The 17,499-nt window shown below is 41.0% G+C and overlaps 1 protein-coding gene across 1 annotated transcript in view; it reads left to right on the forward strand.

The window, feature by feature from the left end:
* Positions 1-13,099, forward strand: part of LOC148014042 (cytochrome c oxidase subunit 5C-like) — a 29,277-nt gene extending 16,178 nt beyond the window's left edge. Inside the window, exon 2 of the mRNA XM_087667164.1 lies at positions 12,773-13,099. Within this exon, the coding sequence (XP_087523290.1) occupies positions 12,773-12,879 (107 nt within the window). The 3' untranslated portion in view covers positions 12,880-13,099. The remainder of the gene's footprint in view (positions 1-12,772) is intronic.
* Positions 13,100-17,499: the final 4,400 nt, after the last annotated feature.

Below are 17,499 nucleotides of genomic sequence, written 5' to 3' on the forward strand. Positions count from 1 at the left end.
TCAATCATTACATGCATACGGTGACACTAGAGCATACAAAGCAATACATCACAACCCTCAAGTGGAGCAATGAAGAACTCTTCACTGTGCACATATCCTTATATGTGCAATCGAAGCTTTCCAATGAGCAGTGTGATGGGCTCTGCATGGCCTTTAGATGCCATTCCAACTTTTCCCATAGGATCCATCTCATCCTCTCTGATACCTAGACGGCGGGCTGCCATGTCTACAGAGATGAAGTTGGCTCGTGCACTGTTATCAAAGAAAATCAATGTATGCTGATCCCTTATTGCCCTATGCTCTACAAAACTTAGTAGCATCATCATTGGGTTGATTACTAACAACATTGGGCACCAATGCCACTGATGTTTTGGGTTTCTTTCCTTTAGAATCTCCTTGATTTTCTGATTTTCCAGCTTGTTGCTTATTGGGACAGACACTCGCAATGCGACCCTCCTTTTCACAAATAAAGCATTTATTTGTAGCCATCAATTCTCTACGTTGTGCCGATGTTTTTTAGCCCTTTCTTTGCTGTTTTGGCCTCTTTTCAGGCTGATTTTGAGATCTTTCTCTTTTCTCAGCCTTAAACAACTTTTTATTCGGCTTTTTCCCACTCTTTAAGAAGCCGGAATCCTTCCCATGCAGCAAAGCATGTATTGTAGCAGCAGTCTCTATGAGCTGAGACATGCTAGAGACTGTGGATTTAGTGCAAAAATCCCTAATTATTGTAGGCAGCTCACAAACATATTTTTCCACTTCATAAAGAGGTACGGGGCGACAAGAAGTGATGGGCAGCAATGCATCCCAAAACTTCTTATTGTATTGCTTCAAATTCTTATATTCCTTAGCATCTAGCTTATTCCAAGTTGCGATGATGTCCACTTCAAAGGTACTCGTCAACCAATTTGATGCAAACATTTGCTTGAATTGTACCCATGTTGACAATACTCTACCTTGCATCAAAAGAGTGGACCACCACTGCGATGCATTCCTCTTCAAAAAAGTGGCTGTCTTTCGAATCGTGGAGGACTCGGTGAAGTTTCCCCTTGAATAGGCTACATCAAACTGTTGAACAAAAGTTAAAGCTTTCAGCCTATCTCGTGCACCATTGAAGGACTCAAACATCATTGCTTTTTCATCATAGTCTTTTGCTGCCCCTTTGGGTGTCAAGTTGTCATACACTAGCTGTTGAAGAAAGGATGCATTCGCTGAATTTACATCAAAACCGACACCAAATGGAGCATTTTCATGACTAGTGTTCATTCCTTTAGTCCCATAAGCATTCGGGGGTGTAGATGCATTACCAAATATGCCATGTTGTGCCCAAGGCATGAAGCCAATGGTGCCATACATAGGTTTTGCATATTTCCAACCATACTTGAATACAATGGGCCTTACACACCATGCATACCATAGGGATTTGTGCCATACATTCTTGTATGCGGTCCCTGTCCAACCATAGCATGAAAAATTGTGCTTCCACCAAAGTATCTTGGTTGCCCCATCATAGCATGCATGCCCAATTGTCCAAAATCCATTGGATTGGCACTTCCATGATGGCCTTGCATTTGCATTCCTTGCCTTGTAGATACCAACTGTTTTGCTTCATTAGCATCTTTGGGAGCTTCAAATGAAGGCTTTGGCATTACCTTCGGTGCACCTTTTTGTCCCGAAGGTGTAGAAGATGTCTTCTTTTTCTTATTCTTGCTGTCCTTCTTCAAAGCATTCAAAAATCGGGTAAATTGAGGATCCTTTGCCAATTCAGGAAAGAGATTTGTGCTATTCTCATCCGGTTCTTGAAGTGGTCATCAAATTCCTCTTCACTTTGCTGGTCATCAGCCTCATTGTGCCTTGAAAGCCTTGCATCTTGCCCAACAACAACATTTTTAGCTTGCTGTCCATGGTTTAAGCCTTGTCCAAGGTCAGACATTGCATTTTCTTCATTCCTTTGTGAATATTTGTACTGAGAGGCATTATTACTACTTGAGTCCATCTCACTGTATGACGACATATTGTTGTAATTTCTTAGTTGAGAGCAAAAATTAGCAGTAGGACAAAGCTTTGGCTTGCAATTAGGTGCCTTAGGCCTACCAAATCAAGGGATTGAGTGGTATCCCAGGAATGGAACCGTGAAACCAGACTTTCTTCTTGGAGAGGGTGGTAATTTCGTGATTAAGCACTTGTTTACAGTAATAAGCAAATAATCATAAATTGAAATGCACAATTTACCATAATAATCTTGGACAATAGACAACCGGTTGGTCCCAAAATTGGCTCCGTATTTCTTTAACTTTAATTACTAATGGATTGAGTACAAGTTGAGATTTCACAATCTCCTTTGTTGATTCAAAAGCCCCTTGCTATACATACAGTCAACAAGCAACGTGGGCCAATCGCCCCTTGATTTTCACCCAAGAATTGCACAAATGGAACCACCAACTAGCCAAATGTTTCCCCAATTCACAATGGATGGCTTTGCATTTGAAATCCCTATCAATTCCACGAATTTCAGGTGCTCATTTCAGTGTAGGATGCCTACTCCTATTGGCATGGATCCCAAGGTGGTTGCTAGACCCTAATTTTTGCAAAAATTTAGGGTTTACAATAGAGATCTCTTTGCTGTCTACCGAAATTGACTAAGATCTGCTCAAAATGGCCGAGAAATGGTGAGATCTCTTAAGAATGGGTTGGAGAAGGTGAGAGAAAGTTAAGATGAGAGACAAATCTGATTTTCTTCGTGAGTAAATCCTATACTTTATTTGCTACTTGCTCCAGCCTGCATTTAATGTAGTTACTTACTGCCAGGCATCTCCAAAATGCTGTCTCATGATCAGCAATGCTATTGCCAGCCCGAGGAAGGTGACTCCCTGCTGTCCCCTGCTTGTTGAGGCCCCCAGATGAATGTCTTCTGCAACAAACTGCTGTTCTTTGATTAGAAAATGAACCAACAGCTTTCTCTTTCTCTCTTCCCCCCCCTCCCCTCCCAAAAAAAGTTGCAAACTATCTGAATGACTGAGATCTAGTCTCCATAAACGTTTTCTTAGTTTTCATGGGTATTTTTGCCAAGTGGCAGTCTTTTAAACCCAATTTTTAGCATTATTAAACCATTTAATTAATTTTCAAAATTAAATAAACTTGAAAACTAATTCTAGCCCTTCTGACCCTACCCAAAATTAATGTGCCCATCCATAATTAAATTGGCTAGGCCATTTGTAACTTGGAGTGGTTTCCAACCTCTATTGACCCTTAAGACTGGCATTAATTAATGCTAGTCCCTCGTGTCACCATTGATACTGATTGGCCAAATAACTGTCATAGGGTCAAAATTGATACCAACTGACCCCTAAAGTCCCACTGGCATAACTTATCACAACTTTTACCTTCGATACTTACTACATCCTCGGGGTCCTTGGCTTGTTACCATGAAATAATTGCCATATGCATCACATGTGCTAAACAACCTTGTACATTTGATTAATAACTTAATCAAATGTTATCAGCAAGGTTAAAGCATCTCAAAATTTCACATCCTCGTGACACTTATCCAGAGTGCTATTGCTATGGTACTTGGTCTTAAAGACCCATTTGACTCCAATTACCTTCTTGTGACGGATTGAGGCACAAGATCCCAAGTGCCATTCTGCTCAATTGCATCCAACTCTTGGTCCATAGCCTTTTTCCAATGCTATGACTGCAAAGTCTCCTTCACGAAGGTGGGTTCTCTATCCTTCGTGGCACAAGACATCAAACAATAGTTAGTACAAACAAGCTCGGTGGAGTGTGCTTGGTTTCTCCAAGATTGTTGTGGGTCATCTTGGGGTCGCCACTCCTTAGGGACTCTCTCAATCCTTGCATCACGAAGTGTATTAGGTGTCCAATGAGGAAGAGGCTGATACTTCCCTCGTTGCTTTGCCTCTGTCGAAGTCTGTGGAATGTCTATTGGGCCAGCATAACGGGCTAATTTGGTAGTGAAGCAATCGTCTCCTCCACTAATGGTGGAGCCTCAATAGACAGAGGCTTCAAAGTCATTAGATCAGGTGTCTAACTATCACTTGGATCTCCAAGTACGGGATGCTCAACATCCCCCTCTGTAGTTATAAACTCCACAAATTGAACATGTTGACTCATGTATACCTCCCGTGAAACAGGTTCATAAAACTTGTATCCTTGGGATTGCAAACTATAACCCATGAACATGTGTCTGTTGGAAGTTGACTCAAATTTCTCTCTCAGTTTCTTTGGGATGTGAACATAAGCATCACACTTACCTACCACGGTCGATGCAAGAGATTGAGTAAGGATGTGGACAACAGTGACCACTGCTTCGGTCCATAGACATTGAGTTGTCTGCTGATGTTCCATCATAATCTGCGCCATCCTGATCACATGATTCTTCGGCCCCAATATACCATTCTCTTGAGGTGTGTTTGTGTTGGCAAACTCCAAGTGTATGCCACGATTTGTACAAAACCTGGCCAGTTTTTTGGAGACAAACTCCCCTCCCTTATCGAAATGCAAAGTCTTGAGTTTCTTGCCAGACTTGTTCTTCTTGAAGATCAACCAATCCTTAAAGTGTGAGAATGCTTCTAACTTCAGCTCCAAGAAATATGCTCAAGTCATTTGGCTAAAATCATCAACAATTAGCTTAAAGTTTACACTCCCCTTACAGGACTTTGTCCTTAGTAGTCCACGTAAGTCTGTTAAAACAAGCTCCAAGGATTGATTAGCCCTCCATGAAGCCTTGCTAGGAATCATCTCTCTATGCTACTTGTCATGAATGCAAGACACACATGGTGGGTGGCTCACTCCAATCTCTGGCAATCCATGCACAAGGTAACCACAAGCTGGCTTCCAAAGGTACTCCTACTTGAGATGGCCAAACTGAGCATGCCATAGCTCAGGTTGAGTTTGTGAAGAAAGAAGAAAAAATATAAAGGCTGATGAAGTCTACATCTTGTAGACTCCGATTTTCTCATGATCTGCACAAAGAACTCGTTGAGAAGCTGTATCAACGACTTGAAATGAGTTCTTATTAAACTTGATTGTAAGACCAAGGGCACAAATCTTGCTCACTGAAAGTAGATGATACCCTAAACATGGCACATAGAGAACCTTTGATATGTGGGCACCACCTTGCCCGTCCAGAACCAACTACATATTGCCTTTGCCTTTGATAGGGATCAAAGAGCTGCCATCTATGAGAACCCATGGATTAGATGCATCTGAGCAATATCATTTGTAGGACGTGGTATGCGGTAGGAAGTGCCACTATCCACAATCCACTCACAAGATTGGGGGTCACCTTGCCCGTCTAGAACCAACTACATATCACCTTTGCCTTTGATAGGGATCAAAGAGCTGCCATCTATGAGAACCCATGGATTAGATGCATCTGAGCAATATCATTTGCAGGACGTGGTATGTGGTAGGAAGTGCCACTATCCACAATCCACTCACAAGATTGGGAGCAAACATTGTTGCATTAGTGGTTGTCAGAGAAACGTCCTCAATCACCTTCAAATGGAGGTAGGTGGCCGATGGAGCAGCCGCCATTGTGCCTGAGTCCTTTGTGGTCTTGTCCTTCTTGGTATCCTTGTCCTTGTCGGGGCAATCCTTCTTTCAATGACCTGTCTTGACACAGATGTGGCAAGTAGACTCCTTGGCTTTACCTTGCTCGGTCTTCTCATCCTTGTTGTTGTTGTTGTTTCTTGGTCCAAGACCATCAAACCAACTCCTCCCTCTCAAGGGTATCTATTTGCCTCGAAGCAATCAAGGTGGAATAGAACACAATGAACTAGGGCAGTAATTGTGAAAGAAGAGTTATTACCATGTCCTTCAAGGTAATCACCATCCTTGCACTTGCAATTGCCGAAGCTTAGTAACACGCTCCCACATGGAAGAAAACTTCTTGGGACTCAAAGTTGGCATCTGAACCTCCACAGACACCTACTTCATAATGGTCATCCGATTGTATATTTGATCCAACTCTGGCTATATCTTCAAGTCAAGTGCTTGGTGTAAGCAATAATAGTTGGAGTACGAGAGAGAGAGAGAGAGAGAGAGAGAGAGAGAGAGAGAGAGAGAGAGAGAGTGTGGATGTGGGTGTTCAGTTTATCCCAATGTGCTTGTACCTTGAGCAACTTAGCTTTATCACCTGTAGACAGCTTGGAGGAATCACAGATTGTTGGATGGTCTAGAGCCTTGGTCACGAGCTTCACTAAATCATAGGACTCCAAGGTGGCAAGCATCATTACCTGCTAGATAAGGTAATTCTCCCCATCGAGCTTTTGATCTAAAGGAAGAACGGTAACACGGGTACGTTACGGTCCATAATAGCTTGAAACTCCATGTGGATCTTAGAAGACATTGTCAACTAAATAGCTTGCACAAAAACAAGGACAACCCCCATTGACTCTACAAACGGTGCTTGCTAGGGCTTCCTCTGCTTGTCTCAAACGCATTTCAGCCTTGCAGTAGGTGATGAAAACTCAATCTTTGCTCCAATATGCTGGAAACACAGCATTTTCTCCTTCACGAACAGCAAAAACCTGCAAAAAACATCAACTTCGCTTCTTTCCCACGCTTCACTTGTTTGCCTCAGCCTTTGAGTGCTAAAAACACGAACTTTTGTCATGTTGAAATCTCCCATTCAGGTTTACCCACGATCAAATAGTCCTTCAACGTTGCTTTGATACCACGTTAGAGTGCAGCAAATGTGGTAGTGTATGGACAAGACTAAAAGACAATTAACATGAGAGAAGAGGGAGAGAGAAAAGAGACTGTAGAATGTAGAAATCTGCAGTAAATGAATGCTAAAATAAAGGCAGATGTATAAATGGGTTGTTGAAGTATCTGTGTGAGCTGATCTCTCTCTCCACTTGAAATAGACAAGTGAAGTGATCAATAACAGGCAGCCTATAAATAAGCTTCAAGAAATACAATATGATAATCAGGTCGGCCAGTTTTAAATTGGCCAATTGCACCAAAACTGCAATCACTGAATAAAATAATACTAAAAATGCTGCACGACAGTGCAATTGCCATGTGGCACTCTGTGCAACATCCTGTGCTTGCTTGATTGCACGGTAAAGCTGATAAATGCTTGTAGATTGCATAGATGTCCTTGTTAGAAATGAAATGTGTAAATGTGTCTGAGAGAACTAACTGTACAACAGTAGCGTAACAATACCTATCCAAGGGATGAATAAATCTCTAACATTGGGGAGGGTTTCGGGCAAGTAGGATAGTGTGTAGGAGTGGTCGGATAGCGAGCAGGTGGCATGTGGCAGCCTGCACAAGCAGTGCAGCATTTGCATGATCACTTATTAAAATTGGCCATTTTTTGCAGTCGGCTAGTTTTTATTGGTTCACCTGATCTCGGTTTTGTAGTTCTTTTTGCCTCCAAATGGGTCTTCTCTTATGCTCCGTGATGTCTTGCATATACCTACGCTCAGTAAGAGCCTGATCTCTGTCAGTCAGTTGCATGGTGCAAGATATTATGTCTCTCTTGGGGATACTTCATGGAAAATCCGTCGTGGTTGCTTGGTATTGGCCAGAGGTGCTAGATATGGCAGTGATTATGTAGTGCATGTCTCTCATGTGGGAGATTCTATGGTTGCAGTTACGCAGATACCACATGCATTGTTATGGCATTGTTACCTAGGCCATGTACAACACACTGAGATGGATGCTTTATGCGATATGGACTTATTGCCTGCTTTTTCCCATGCTACTTACCCTCATTATATTCATGGTCCGTGCAGAGTCTCTTTGGCTTATGGCGATCGTGTGAGGCAGGCTCCTTTAGATCTAGTCCATGTTGCAGTATATGGACCTATGCCTTCGCAGTCACTTACCAGCTCCAGCTTGGTCTGTTGAGCATGAGCACTTCTTTGTATTTAGGTTTTTTTCTGAAGTAATATAATTAGCCACACTTTATTTGTAAAAAAAAAAGCCTTCCCAATCACTTGGTGGAGCGTCGTATTTTGTGACCTTCATGGATCATGCTACCCACCGTATTTGGGCTTATCCTTTGTTACGGATTGAGGATGCTGCTACTATGCTTAACAAGTTTATGGATTCTGCTGGTAGCAGGCCTAGATGCTTGCAGATGGATTATGAGAGTCATGCTATCTCTCCCAGCTTACGGATCTCTTGTCAGCAATATGGCATTGATTTCTTATGTCCACGGTATTATGGAATTGCTCATGGCATGTGCCTGACTTTACAGGCAAAGGTTGCTTCTATGCTTATCATAGTTAGGTTGTCTTATGGATTTTGGGCTGAGGCTCTTATGACGGTAGTCTACTTGGTTAATCGGACGCCGTGTTTCTTTTTGGATGCTATTACTTTGCATGAGGCATGGAGTGGCATAAGACCCTCCTATGATCACTTGAGGATGTTTGGCTGCCAGGCATTTGTTAGTATGCCACATGAGCCTATGTCACGCAGATGCATACTCCTTGGTTATGGAGATGGTGACTTTACGGCTTACAGGTTTCGGGATTTAGATGCCGTCATGCTGTCTTTTATGAGACGCAGACACCTCTTAGGCCTCTTGATGCGCGCTCAGTGCGCTTTATGGCTGATTCTACAGCCGTATGTCAATCTTCCGCTTTGCTGAGGCCGCATATTGCCTTGAGACCCCATTTGACTTGTGTTCGGGATGCTGGCTTTCTTTCGATAATTGACCTTGGAGAGTCTGTATGCTCTCCGCTGTCTTTTATGCGCTGCGCTGATGCTATGCGCCGCTCTGATGCTTTACAGCCGTGCACTTATGAGTTGTGTTGCTTGCTTCATGGGAAGCAGTCATGGATTGCTCTATTGTCTAGAGCTATGGGATCGCTTATCTCCTGGATGTCATGGACTTAGGGATCCTTGACTCTTCTTGTGAGGAGATTCCCGTCACTTATTGCACAGCTGGCTTTTCGATTGGGCGTTGGGTGAGATGTTATGATTCCTCACCTTGTCTCTTTTCTTTTGTTTTGTTTTTTCACTCCCTGGCCCATTGGCCTTTTAGTGGGAGGTTGTTGGGGTAAAAGGCCCTTGGGCCTGCCCGTGTACAGTGACCGCCCATATTCTTTATTCATATATATATGAAAGTGTAATAAGGCTGTTATAACATTGTTGACAACACCTACATTGTGTATGCTCTTCTCTCCCGCGTCTCTTGCATCCCTTTCAACCTTTTGGGGGCTTCCATTTCTCTTGGAGGCTATTCGAGTGATCATGCCTTAGGCTATCATGGATTGTAAGGTCTCGGTTCTACGGACTCTTCCACATGGTTAAAAGCTAGATAGAGAGACTATTGCATTTAGTGGGTGCATGCATGCAAGTGAAAGGCTATATGAGGTTGGAGCCTCATTCTAACATGGTGGGCATTGGGAGAGGAAGAGAGAGAGAGAGTTGTTCTTGCAATTTTTTAGCCATTGGGGTGATCAGCCGAGCGATTTGATATTGTCAAAGAGCTACCCCTAGCTGATAAGGAGGCTATTGAAAGCAGGTGATAGCCCTTGTAGGCTGCCTATAGGTAGGTGACAACAAATTTGGGGGCCCATAAGGGTAGATGATTGCATGTGGGGCTCTTATTGATGGTGGGATGTAGTAAATTAATCATTCACAATATGGCAATGTCAAAATTCAGCCAATTTTTGTGTTTTGCTGTTGGCCAGCCTCCTTTCTGCTAGGCAGCAGTCTTTAAGGCTGGGCAGCAGCTCTTCTCAGTTGGGTGGCACTGTTATTTGTTGGGCGGCCTATTTATAGACGAATAGCATCCTTTATTAGATGTGTTTCAAATCGGTTGGTCTTTTCTGACCATGGTGGCCTCTTTTTCAAGCTAGTAGCAAGGCAGATTCATGTTTATTGTAGGTACATCATTTCTGGACACTCCTAGTACTTTGCTAGTCCTTGGATTGGCACTCAAAAATTAATGCATATTTGGCTAGCAAAGGGTTCAAAAATAGTCCAATTGCTCCCACTCCATACATTAAGAATGAAGGGAGGGACTTGTTGATTATCATTCTTTATGTGGATGACATGCTATTGATTGGACCTACAAAGAGGAAAATTGCAGATTTTAAGGCTGAATTAAAGCATGCATATGCTATGTTAGACATGGGCTATCTACAACACTATTTGGGGATTCAGTTCACCCAAAATTAGTATGGTATCATCATGCCATAGTCATAGTATGTGGATAAGCTATTACATAGGTTCAATATGCGAGATTGCAAACCTATGTGGACTCCTATGGAGCCAAGCATAAAGTTGTCTATGCATGATAGTGAAGAGATGCATGATGTTGCAATCTATAGCCAGATTGTTGGTTGCCTCATTTACCTTTGCAACACGCATCTTGAGATTCAGAATGCAGTATCTCAAGTGGGCAAATACATGCACAGCCCACAAACCATACATTGCCAAGCTGTTAAGCATATCTTTAGATATTTGTAAGGTACTCTTCATATACACTATTGTTTCGCGGGGGGGTGGGGGAGGGGAGACTTGCAGTTAAAGGCTTATAGTGATTCAAATTGGGTTGGTGATACAGACACTAGGCAGTCTACTAGTGGACATTGTTTCTTTTTGGGCCATTTATGTATTTCATGGCTAAGCAAGAAACAACTTACAGTGGCTACCTCGTCTTGTGAGGCTGACTACCGGAGAGCCTTCAAAGCAACAGTGGAATGTGTATGGTTGCGCAAATTGTTGGCCGTTCTACATTTGCTATTGGAGGGTCCTATATCCATAATTTTAGAGTGTATTGTAGTAGCTCAAAATCTTGTGTTTCATGCTCGCAAGAAACACGTTGAGGTGCATTACCATTATCTTAGAGAGAGATGCTATGCAAGAGAGATTAGCTTGATGTATATACCCACACATGAGAATGTTGTAGACATTTTTACCAAAGCATTACTACGTGAGAAGTTTAAGGCTTTTCAAAAGTCTTTTGTGTGGTGTTGATACTTATTTTAGTGTCAATGTAGTGTGTGTACCTAGTGTCTTTAGATATTAAAGTAGTGACACTAGGAACTAGAGTAAGTTAGCCTAAGTCTAGTTAGTTGGTGGAAGGCTAGTCAGGTCAACTCATGACCTAAACTAGGTTGTATTTTCACTCTTATCTTTTCAGTTCAGCAAGTACAATCTACTCTCTTGCTGTAGCTCACTCACTTTCACTATCTTGTTTCTCTCTCCTTCATTGCTGGTCTTGTTTTCTCACACTCATGGCTGTGGGGACATATGGAAAATGGACAGTCGCATCTTAGCCAATTGCCGTTGCATGTCTTTGATTTGAGCTTGGAGAATTGCCATTGGTGATGTATCTCCATCAAATTTGATGGAAGAAGATGCTTTGGGACGTTGCACGTGCCTGTGTTTGGGTTTGGACAGGCATCCTCCATGTGTTGAAGTTCAGTAGGAGTGGGAGTATCAAAATGAGAGACTTTGTGAGAAGCCATGGTGGTGAGAGAGAAGAAATAGATGGAGAGAAAACAAGAAGATTTAGAGAAAAGGGTGTAATGTGAGCTTAAATGTAGATTAGAGCAGAGAGAGAGGCATAGCGCAAGACTATAAATAGATTGCTTTTAATGTAGATTTGTATTGTCTTTTTTTTCTCTGGGGAAGCAGGGGGTCAGCTCAAGGGGCTTGCTTCCTCCCAAAGTTAAAAATTCAAACTGAAATCTTGAAAGGGAGATCAAAAATATTAAATGAAAGGGCAATTGGGTTCATGAGAAATTGTCAATCCACGTGTCATATGGAAGATTCAAGACTTTGAAGACTTCACGCTTGTTCCGCCATGTAGCCCCCAAATCACTAGAGGCCATACCACGTGGATTGTACATGATCAGGCCCCCCTTCGCCCCACATGGGGACACCACGGATGTTCGAATGAATACAAATGGGCTGCCTTAATAGCCCTCTGTTTATGCGACTGCCTTGCTACCTCCGTCTCATTGTTGGACATCTAGATGGGTGCTAGTAGCATTGCTTAGTGGTCATGAAGTGACTTAGTGCGAACACACTAAGTACACTTCGGGGTTAGGGCAGCGGAGTACTATTTATAGGACTCAAGACCCTATTGTGCACATCGTTGTGTGATCACCACTCTTGGACTCTCGGCTTGTTGGTTGACACATTCGTACATGGGGATGGTGTGGGTTGGTGATATAGGACACCAACCAACCCTTGGGATGTGGTCGTGTCCCGGAGTGCTGCAAGCTACTAGGCTCAGGGGGTGAGTTGGCTCTATGGTTGGGAGGTGAGTTTGATGTCCAGTCCCTTATGTCCATGAATGTGTCTTGTGTTGTGTCTCATATGGAGGTTGGATGCTAGGGGGACGTTTCAAGATGGATCTTCAATCTAGTGGCTAGATGACTGTCTCCCTGGTGGAGTTCATTTCCCAGCAGTTTGGGGCATGATTATGTTCTGTAGACTCCAGTTACTAGTGTTTGGGTCCAAATGTGTGTAGTTTCCATGTTGTGAATGTGGCTTGTGTTGTGTCCCATATGGAGGTTGGATCCTAGGGGGATGTTTCAAGATGGATCTTCAATCCAGTGGCTAGATGACTCTCACCCTGGTGGAGTTCATTTCCCAGCAGTTTGGGGTATGATTATGTTCTGTAGACTCCACTTACTGGTGTTTGGGTCCAAATGTGTGTAGTTTCCATGTTTCTTAAGCTTCAACTGGGTACTTTGTGTGGCGAATTTTTTTTAAAAACCGTCAGGAGCTGGCTCAAATATCTAACAAGATTTTGTTGGTGGCCTGTCAAATACAGGGGGTGCTGCATGGAAGGCTTATCACTTGCAATTGAGACGAACGATAGAGGAATTCTACTATCTTTTAGAAAATGGTAAAATCACAGTGGTGGTACCTGAGGAATGATGTCAACTGGAATTTCTGGTGGACTGGATGCTGCCCTTGCGATTTGGCATACACTTATATCAGATCAGTGAACAGTGGGAGCTTTCATTCTCTTCTCAGGAAAATGTGAAGTTACTGTTGCAAATAGTGAGGTATCATATCAACTGATGAACAGTTAATAAAAGACACATGGGCGAAGGTACATGCTTTTATGTAAGAATTCTGCTCTGGTTCTAGATAAGAGTGTTCTCTCGCTATTAAAGTGGTTTTAGGTAGATCTGCAGTACTTGGCTTCCAGACTAAGAGACATCTAGAAAGTTCTACATGAGCAGAAATTAACAAGGTCATCTTACTGCTGCTTGTTCTTTTAACACCTTTACAATCTGGAGTATCATGTGTATCTTGATTGTGTTTAAGGGTGCAGATATCTACAAATGCTCGTGACAATGAACATCTTAGATTGGCAAAAGCTAGAGAGAGTTCAGTGGTTGGTGACTAGGATTGTCTTGCATTTAGTGTAAAGACTTAAAAACATCTTTGTTGTTACACGTGCAGCTAGAACTCACATTTGGTATTCTGGAATGCTTAGATATGCCAGTGACATGCTACTTTTCTAAAAATAGTACGTGAAACAAAAAGTGAATGCCTAAAAAGGCAAACATTGCATAGATAGAAAACTTCTCTCTGCATTTTTGAATTCTTGAGTTACACCATGTGGCAAATCCTAATTTTATGGAAAATGATTAAAATGCTTTCTTTGGTCTACAACACAAATGTCAGAAGTACTAGAATAGGCCTGAGATTTGGTAGACAAATTCTACTGGAAGATATAATGGTATTTTAGTGATTCCTTAAACCAAAGGAGTCTTCGCTAATTTACGGACATTTTTGGTTTCCAAAACTGCGTTGGCAAAGTAGAGCTAATGTGATATACACACACATAGACACAGACACATGTTCTCTCTCTCTCTCTCTCTCTCTCTCTCTCTCTCTCTCTGTAATAGGTAATTGAATTAATTAATGAAAAAAAGTACGAGTACAAGATGATGGGTCTAGGCTATCATGCAAAAAAAGTAAGATCACACACACACACAAACACACACACACACACACACACACACACTCTCTCTCTCTCTCTCTCTCATTGAATAGTAGATCTTTGCCCATTGGACTAGTGTGCATGTGTGCATGCATGCTCAATTATGAAGTCTATGGGATTATACTTGGAAGGTAGAATATAACTTATGCAATAGTAGTTGGCTTTGTGAGCTTTGCTCTAGCATAAAGCACTTGTTTGTCATTTAGGCTACTAGCTCTTAAATGTATGGTCCCTTATTTAGTATAATCTTTAATTGTTCTTTGAGCGGGAGTAGCTTCTCATATTCTAAATTGTCCTTGTTTCAAAGCCTAGAACCTTACCAAGCAAGTACATATCATTCCAAGCATTCTCATAGATAACCATGAATGAGCTAGAGGATTAGAGGTGGAAGCTATGACTTGGTTGTCATTGCATCTCACAAGTAAAATTGTATGGGAACAAGAGCATTGAGTGAGGCCTAGTATAGAGCAATCTTACTTCAGACATAACACAAATCATATTATGGTTTGGAATTCCCCTTGCTAGCTTTTCACCATATGCATCCCACTCCCTTGCTATTGTTGTCTATTTTAAAGCTGTGCTGTGTAGTAACAATCTATCAAGACATGATAGCTACTTTTGGTGATCTCCTTGGCATGATCAAGATCTAAGCCCATGGTAATTTTGTTCCTTGAAGACTAATGTTCTCTCTTTTCAATTTTAGAGATTATCTTTGACATATGTAGGCACACCATGTGTAGGGATCCTCCTTAGAAGTTCATGTGATTGTATAATAATCTAATTATCCTTAGTGTTCTCTTTTGGATTCCTAGAGCTACAAGAACTAAGCAAACGTGGAAGAAGAAACCTTCCTAAATAGGGCTGTGTGAGTACTAATTGAACATAGATGGTTAGTAAGAATCTTGTTTTCCCTCTCCCAATCTTGAGAATCCCATTTCCCATGTTGGACTTGCCACCATTGAGAAGGCCATTCCTATCCTCCTCTTGTCAACCACATGTTCCCAACCCTTGGAACCTTGCCATGGTGAGCCCCTCAAGAATCCAATCCTTGTAGCCTCGAACCTTGGAAACATAGGACCAACATATGGTGGTAGTTGTACCCCTAGAAAAGATGACATGCATGAACACCATGTCTAAGGAAGCCTTGGTGAATGTAAACTCCAATATAGGAGCAATAGATGCATGAGGCTAGGAGAGGAATTAAGATCAGTCTTGGGTGTAGATACTTGTGGTTGTTTCTCACATACCCAGGTCCCTTCTCAAAAGAGGTGCAGTACCATGAACACAAGAGGCTTAGGGAGATCTACAAGTACTAAAAGAAGATTTTGTATTTTCTTTCAAAAGCTTGTGCATAAGAGGCCATCGATACGGTGTTAGCAAAGCTTTTTGAGAATATAGTATTGTATACAAACCATGCCATAGTCATGCCAACCTTGTACATATGCATATTTAGTTTTAGGGCATACTTAGCCTTAGAAATCTTCTCTATTGATACCTCTCAATACACTTAATATTGTGCTGTGTTAAATTTATTCATCTCCAAATGTGCATTCTTACAACCATAAATCTAACAATTGGTATTCAAGTGAGCTTTGATTTGCTTAGATTTGGGTGGGACTTGACAAGTGTTGTTAGGTTGGTAAATAATGTACATAAGCCCACAAGGACTTGGCGTCATCAAATTTTTGATTTGGGTTCATTTTGGCTCTCATTTGCATTGCTGTGAGTATTGCGCATACTACTTTATCCTTTTATATAGAATTTTTTACAACAGTCAATGTTGCAAGTAAGAGCTAGTATAGTCTACTTTATATTCTGCTATATAGCACATGTTGGTTTTGTGCACATTTTTCCTTTATATAGGCAACTTTTGCATCAAGTGCATGATATATTGCATATGTTAGTGGTTAAGGATAAGTTGGATTGAACTAACTATCCATTGTGGGCTTACATGACGAGTCATGTATTGGTTGCAAAGGGGCTTTTGGACATTGTGCATGGAATGAAAAAAGATCATGGTGGTGCCGTGAAAGCTGCAAGTGCGGCATAAACAAAAAAAATAGGTGCAGTTGAGGATGTTGCAAGTTCTAGTTTTGCTGTTGAGGATATTGCTGGTTCTAATTTTGCTCTACTTAGTGCTAGTGTTACCATCACCTACTCTTGAGTATATTTATTGTGATGGTGGAGATGTAGAGGATCATGCCTTGATTGCATTGTTTATTAAATGTATTATGATTCCACACATTCGCTTATGTAAGATAATTAAAGATATTTGAGATATACTTGCATGTTTATATCATGGAAGAAATGAAGTGTGTGTTGCTTACTTGCATAAGGAACACATGCTTAATTGCATAAGCAATTAGAGTGAAACATATGGATGGAGGTGACTATGGATAGTTTTTTTACAAAGATAAAATATCTTAAGGAGCAATAGATCATTACAAATAAGATTTTACCAAATAGTTCACTTGTGTAGATTGTTCTCTATTGTCTTCATGATTCTTATTAGAGTTTTATGTCTACTCTTTTTGTTGATGATGAAAGAAAATATGAATACTTAGTGATTTGATGAGTTAATTTTTGTTTGGATGCAAGAAGTGAAATCTCGAAAAAGCAAGTCCATTAAGTTTGTTATATATTAAGATTTTGTGGCTAGAAGCAAAGGAAAAGTTGCATTTTTTGCCAGTAACTAGAAGTCTGTAAATGAAGTCCAAACAAAGAAGATTGATAAGGGTGAGAATAACATGAGAGTAAGATTTGTTGTTTTAGGTATTGTAAGGTCAAACATCATGTCATTAAGGACTATCCTAAATTGGCTATATAAAAGAAAGTAAGAAGAAAGAGGTTAATATGGCACGTGCAGATGCCTCTCCCTTTAAATTGGAATATACAAAATAATGTGCAAGATATAGAGTGGCATTTAGTATGCAATGCAATTATGACCCTTCTTTACATAATTCTTGCATGTATGCTATGGATTCAAATGTATGGTCCTTTGATAGTGATGCCACTAAGCATATTACTTCTTACAGTAGTTTGTCCACTTATCTGGAGTCTACTCCTAAAGGTAGCACTATTACATGTGCCACTAACTTCTTTTATCCTATTAAAGGAGTTGACAAAATTGTATTGACTATTGCTAATGATAGTGCTTTCACACTTAGAGATGGTTTGTATGTATTAGAGCTCAATAAGGATTTGATGTCGGTTTTTACACTTGATTGTGAAGTTTCTTGATCACAAATGCACAATTTATGATCTCTTATGTGGTGATACAATTATTGTATTTGGATCACTATATCGTGGGTTGTACAAGCTCAAAAGCTATGGTAAATGTGTGAAAAACATGCCATACACACAAGTGATCTCAAATGCAAAACTTTGGTATGCATACTTTGGTTATATGAATTTTCCTAGTTTGCTATACCTACAAAGGAAAAATGTATCTTTCATGGAGATGTCATGATGCATGATTAATAGTCAAAATTTACCACAGTTTTTGGTTTGAAGTTATTTTGTGTGCAACTTATGTGCATAAC

This window comes from Lygodium microphyllum, chromosome 25 (genome assembly GCF_053477565.2).
Source record: "Lygodium microphyllum isolate KBCC chromosome 25, Lygodium_microphyllum_v1.1.10, whole genome shotgun sequence".
In the NCBI taxonomy this organism is placed as follows: domain Eukaryota; kingdom Viridiplantae; phylum Streptophyta; class Polypodiopsida; order Schizaeales; family Lygodiaceae; genus Lygodium; species Lygodium microphyllum.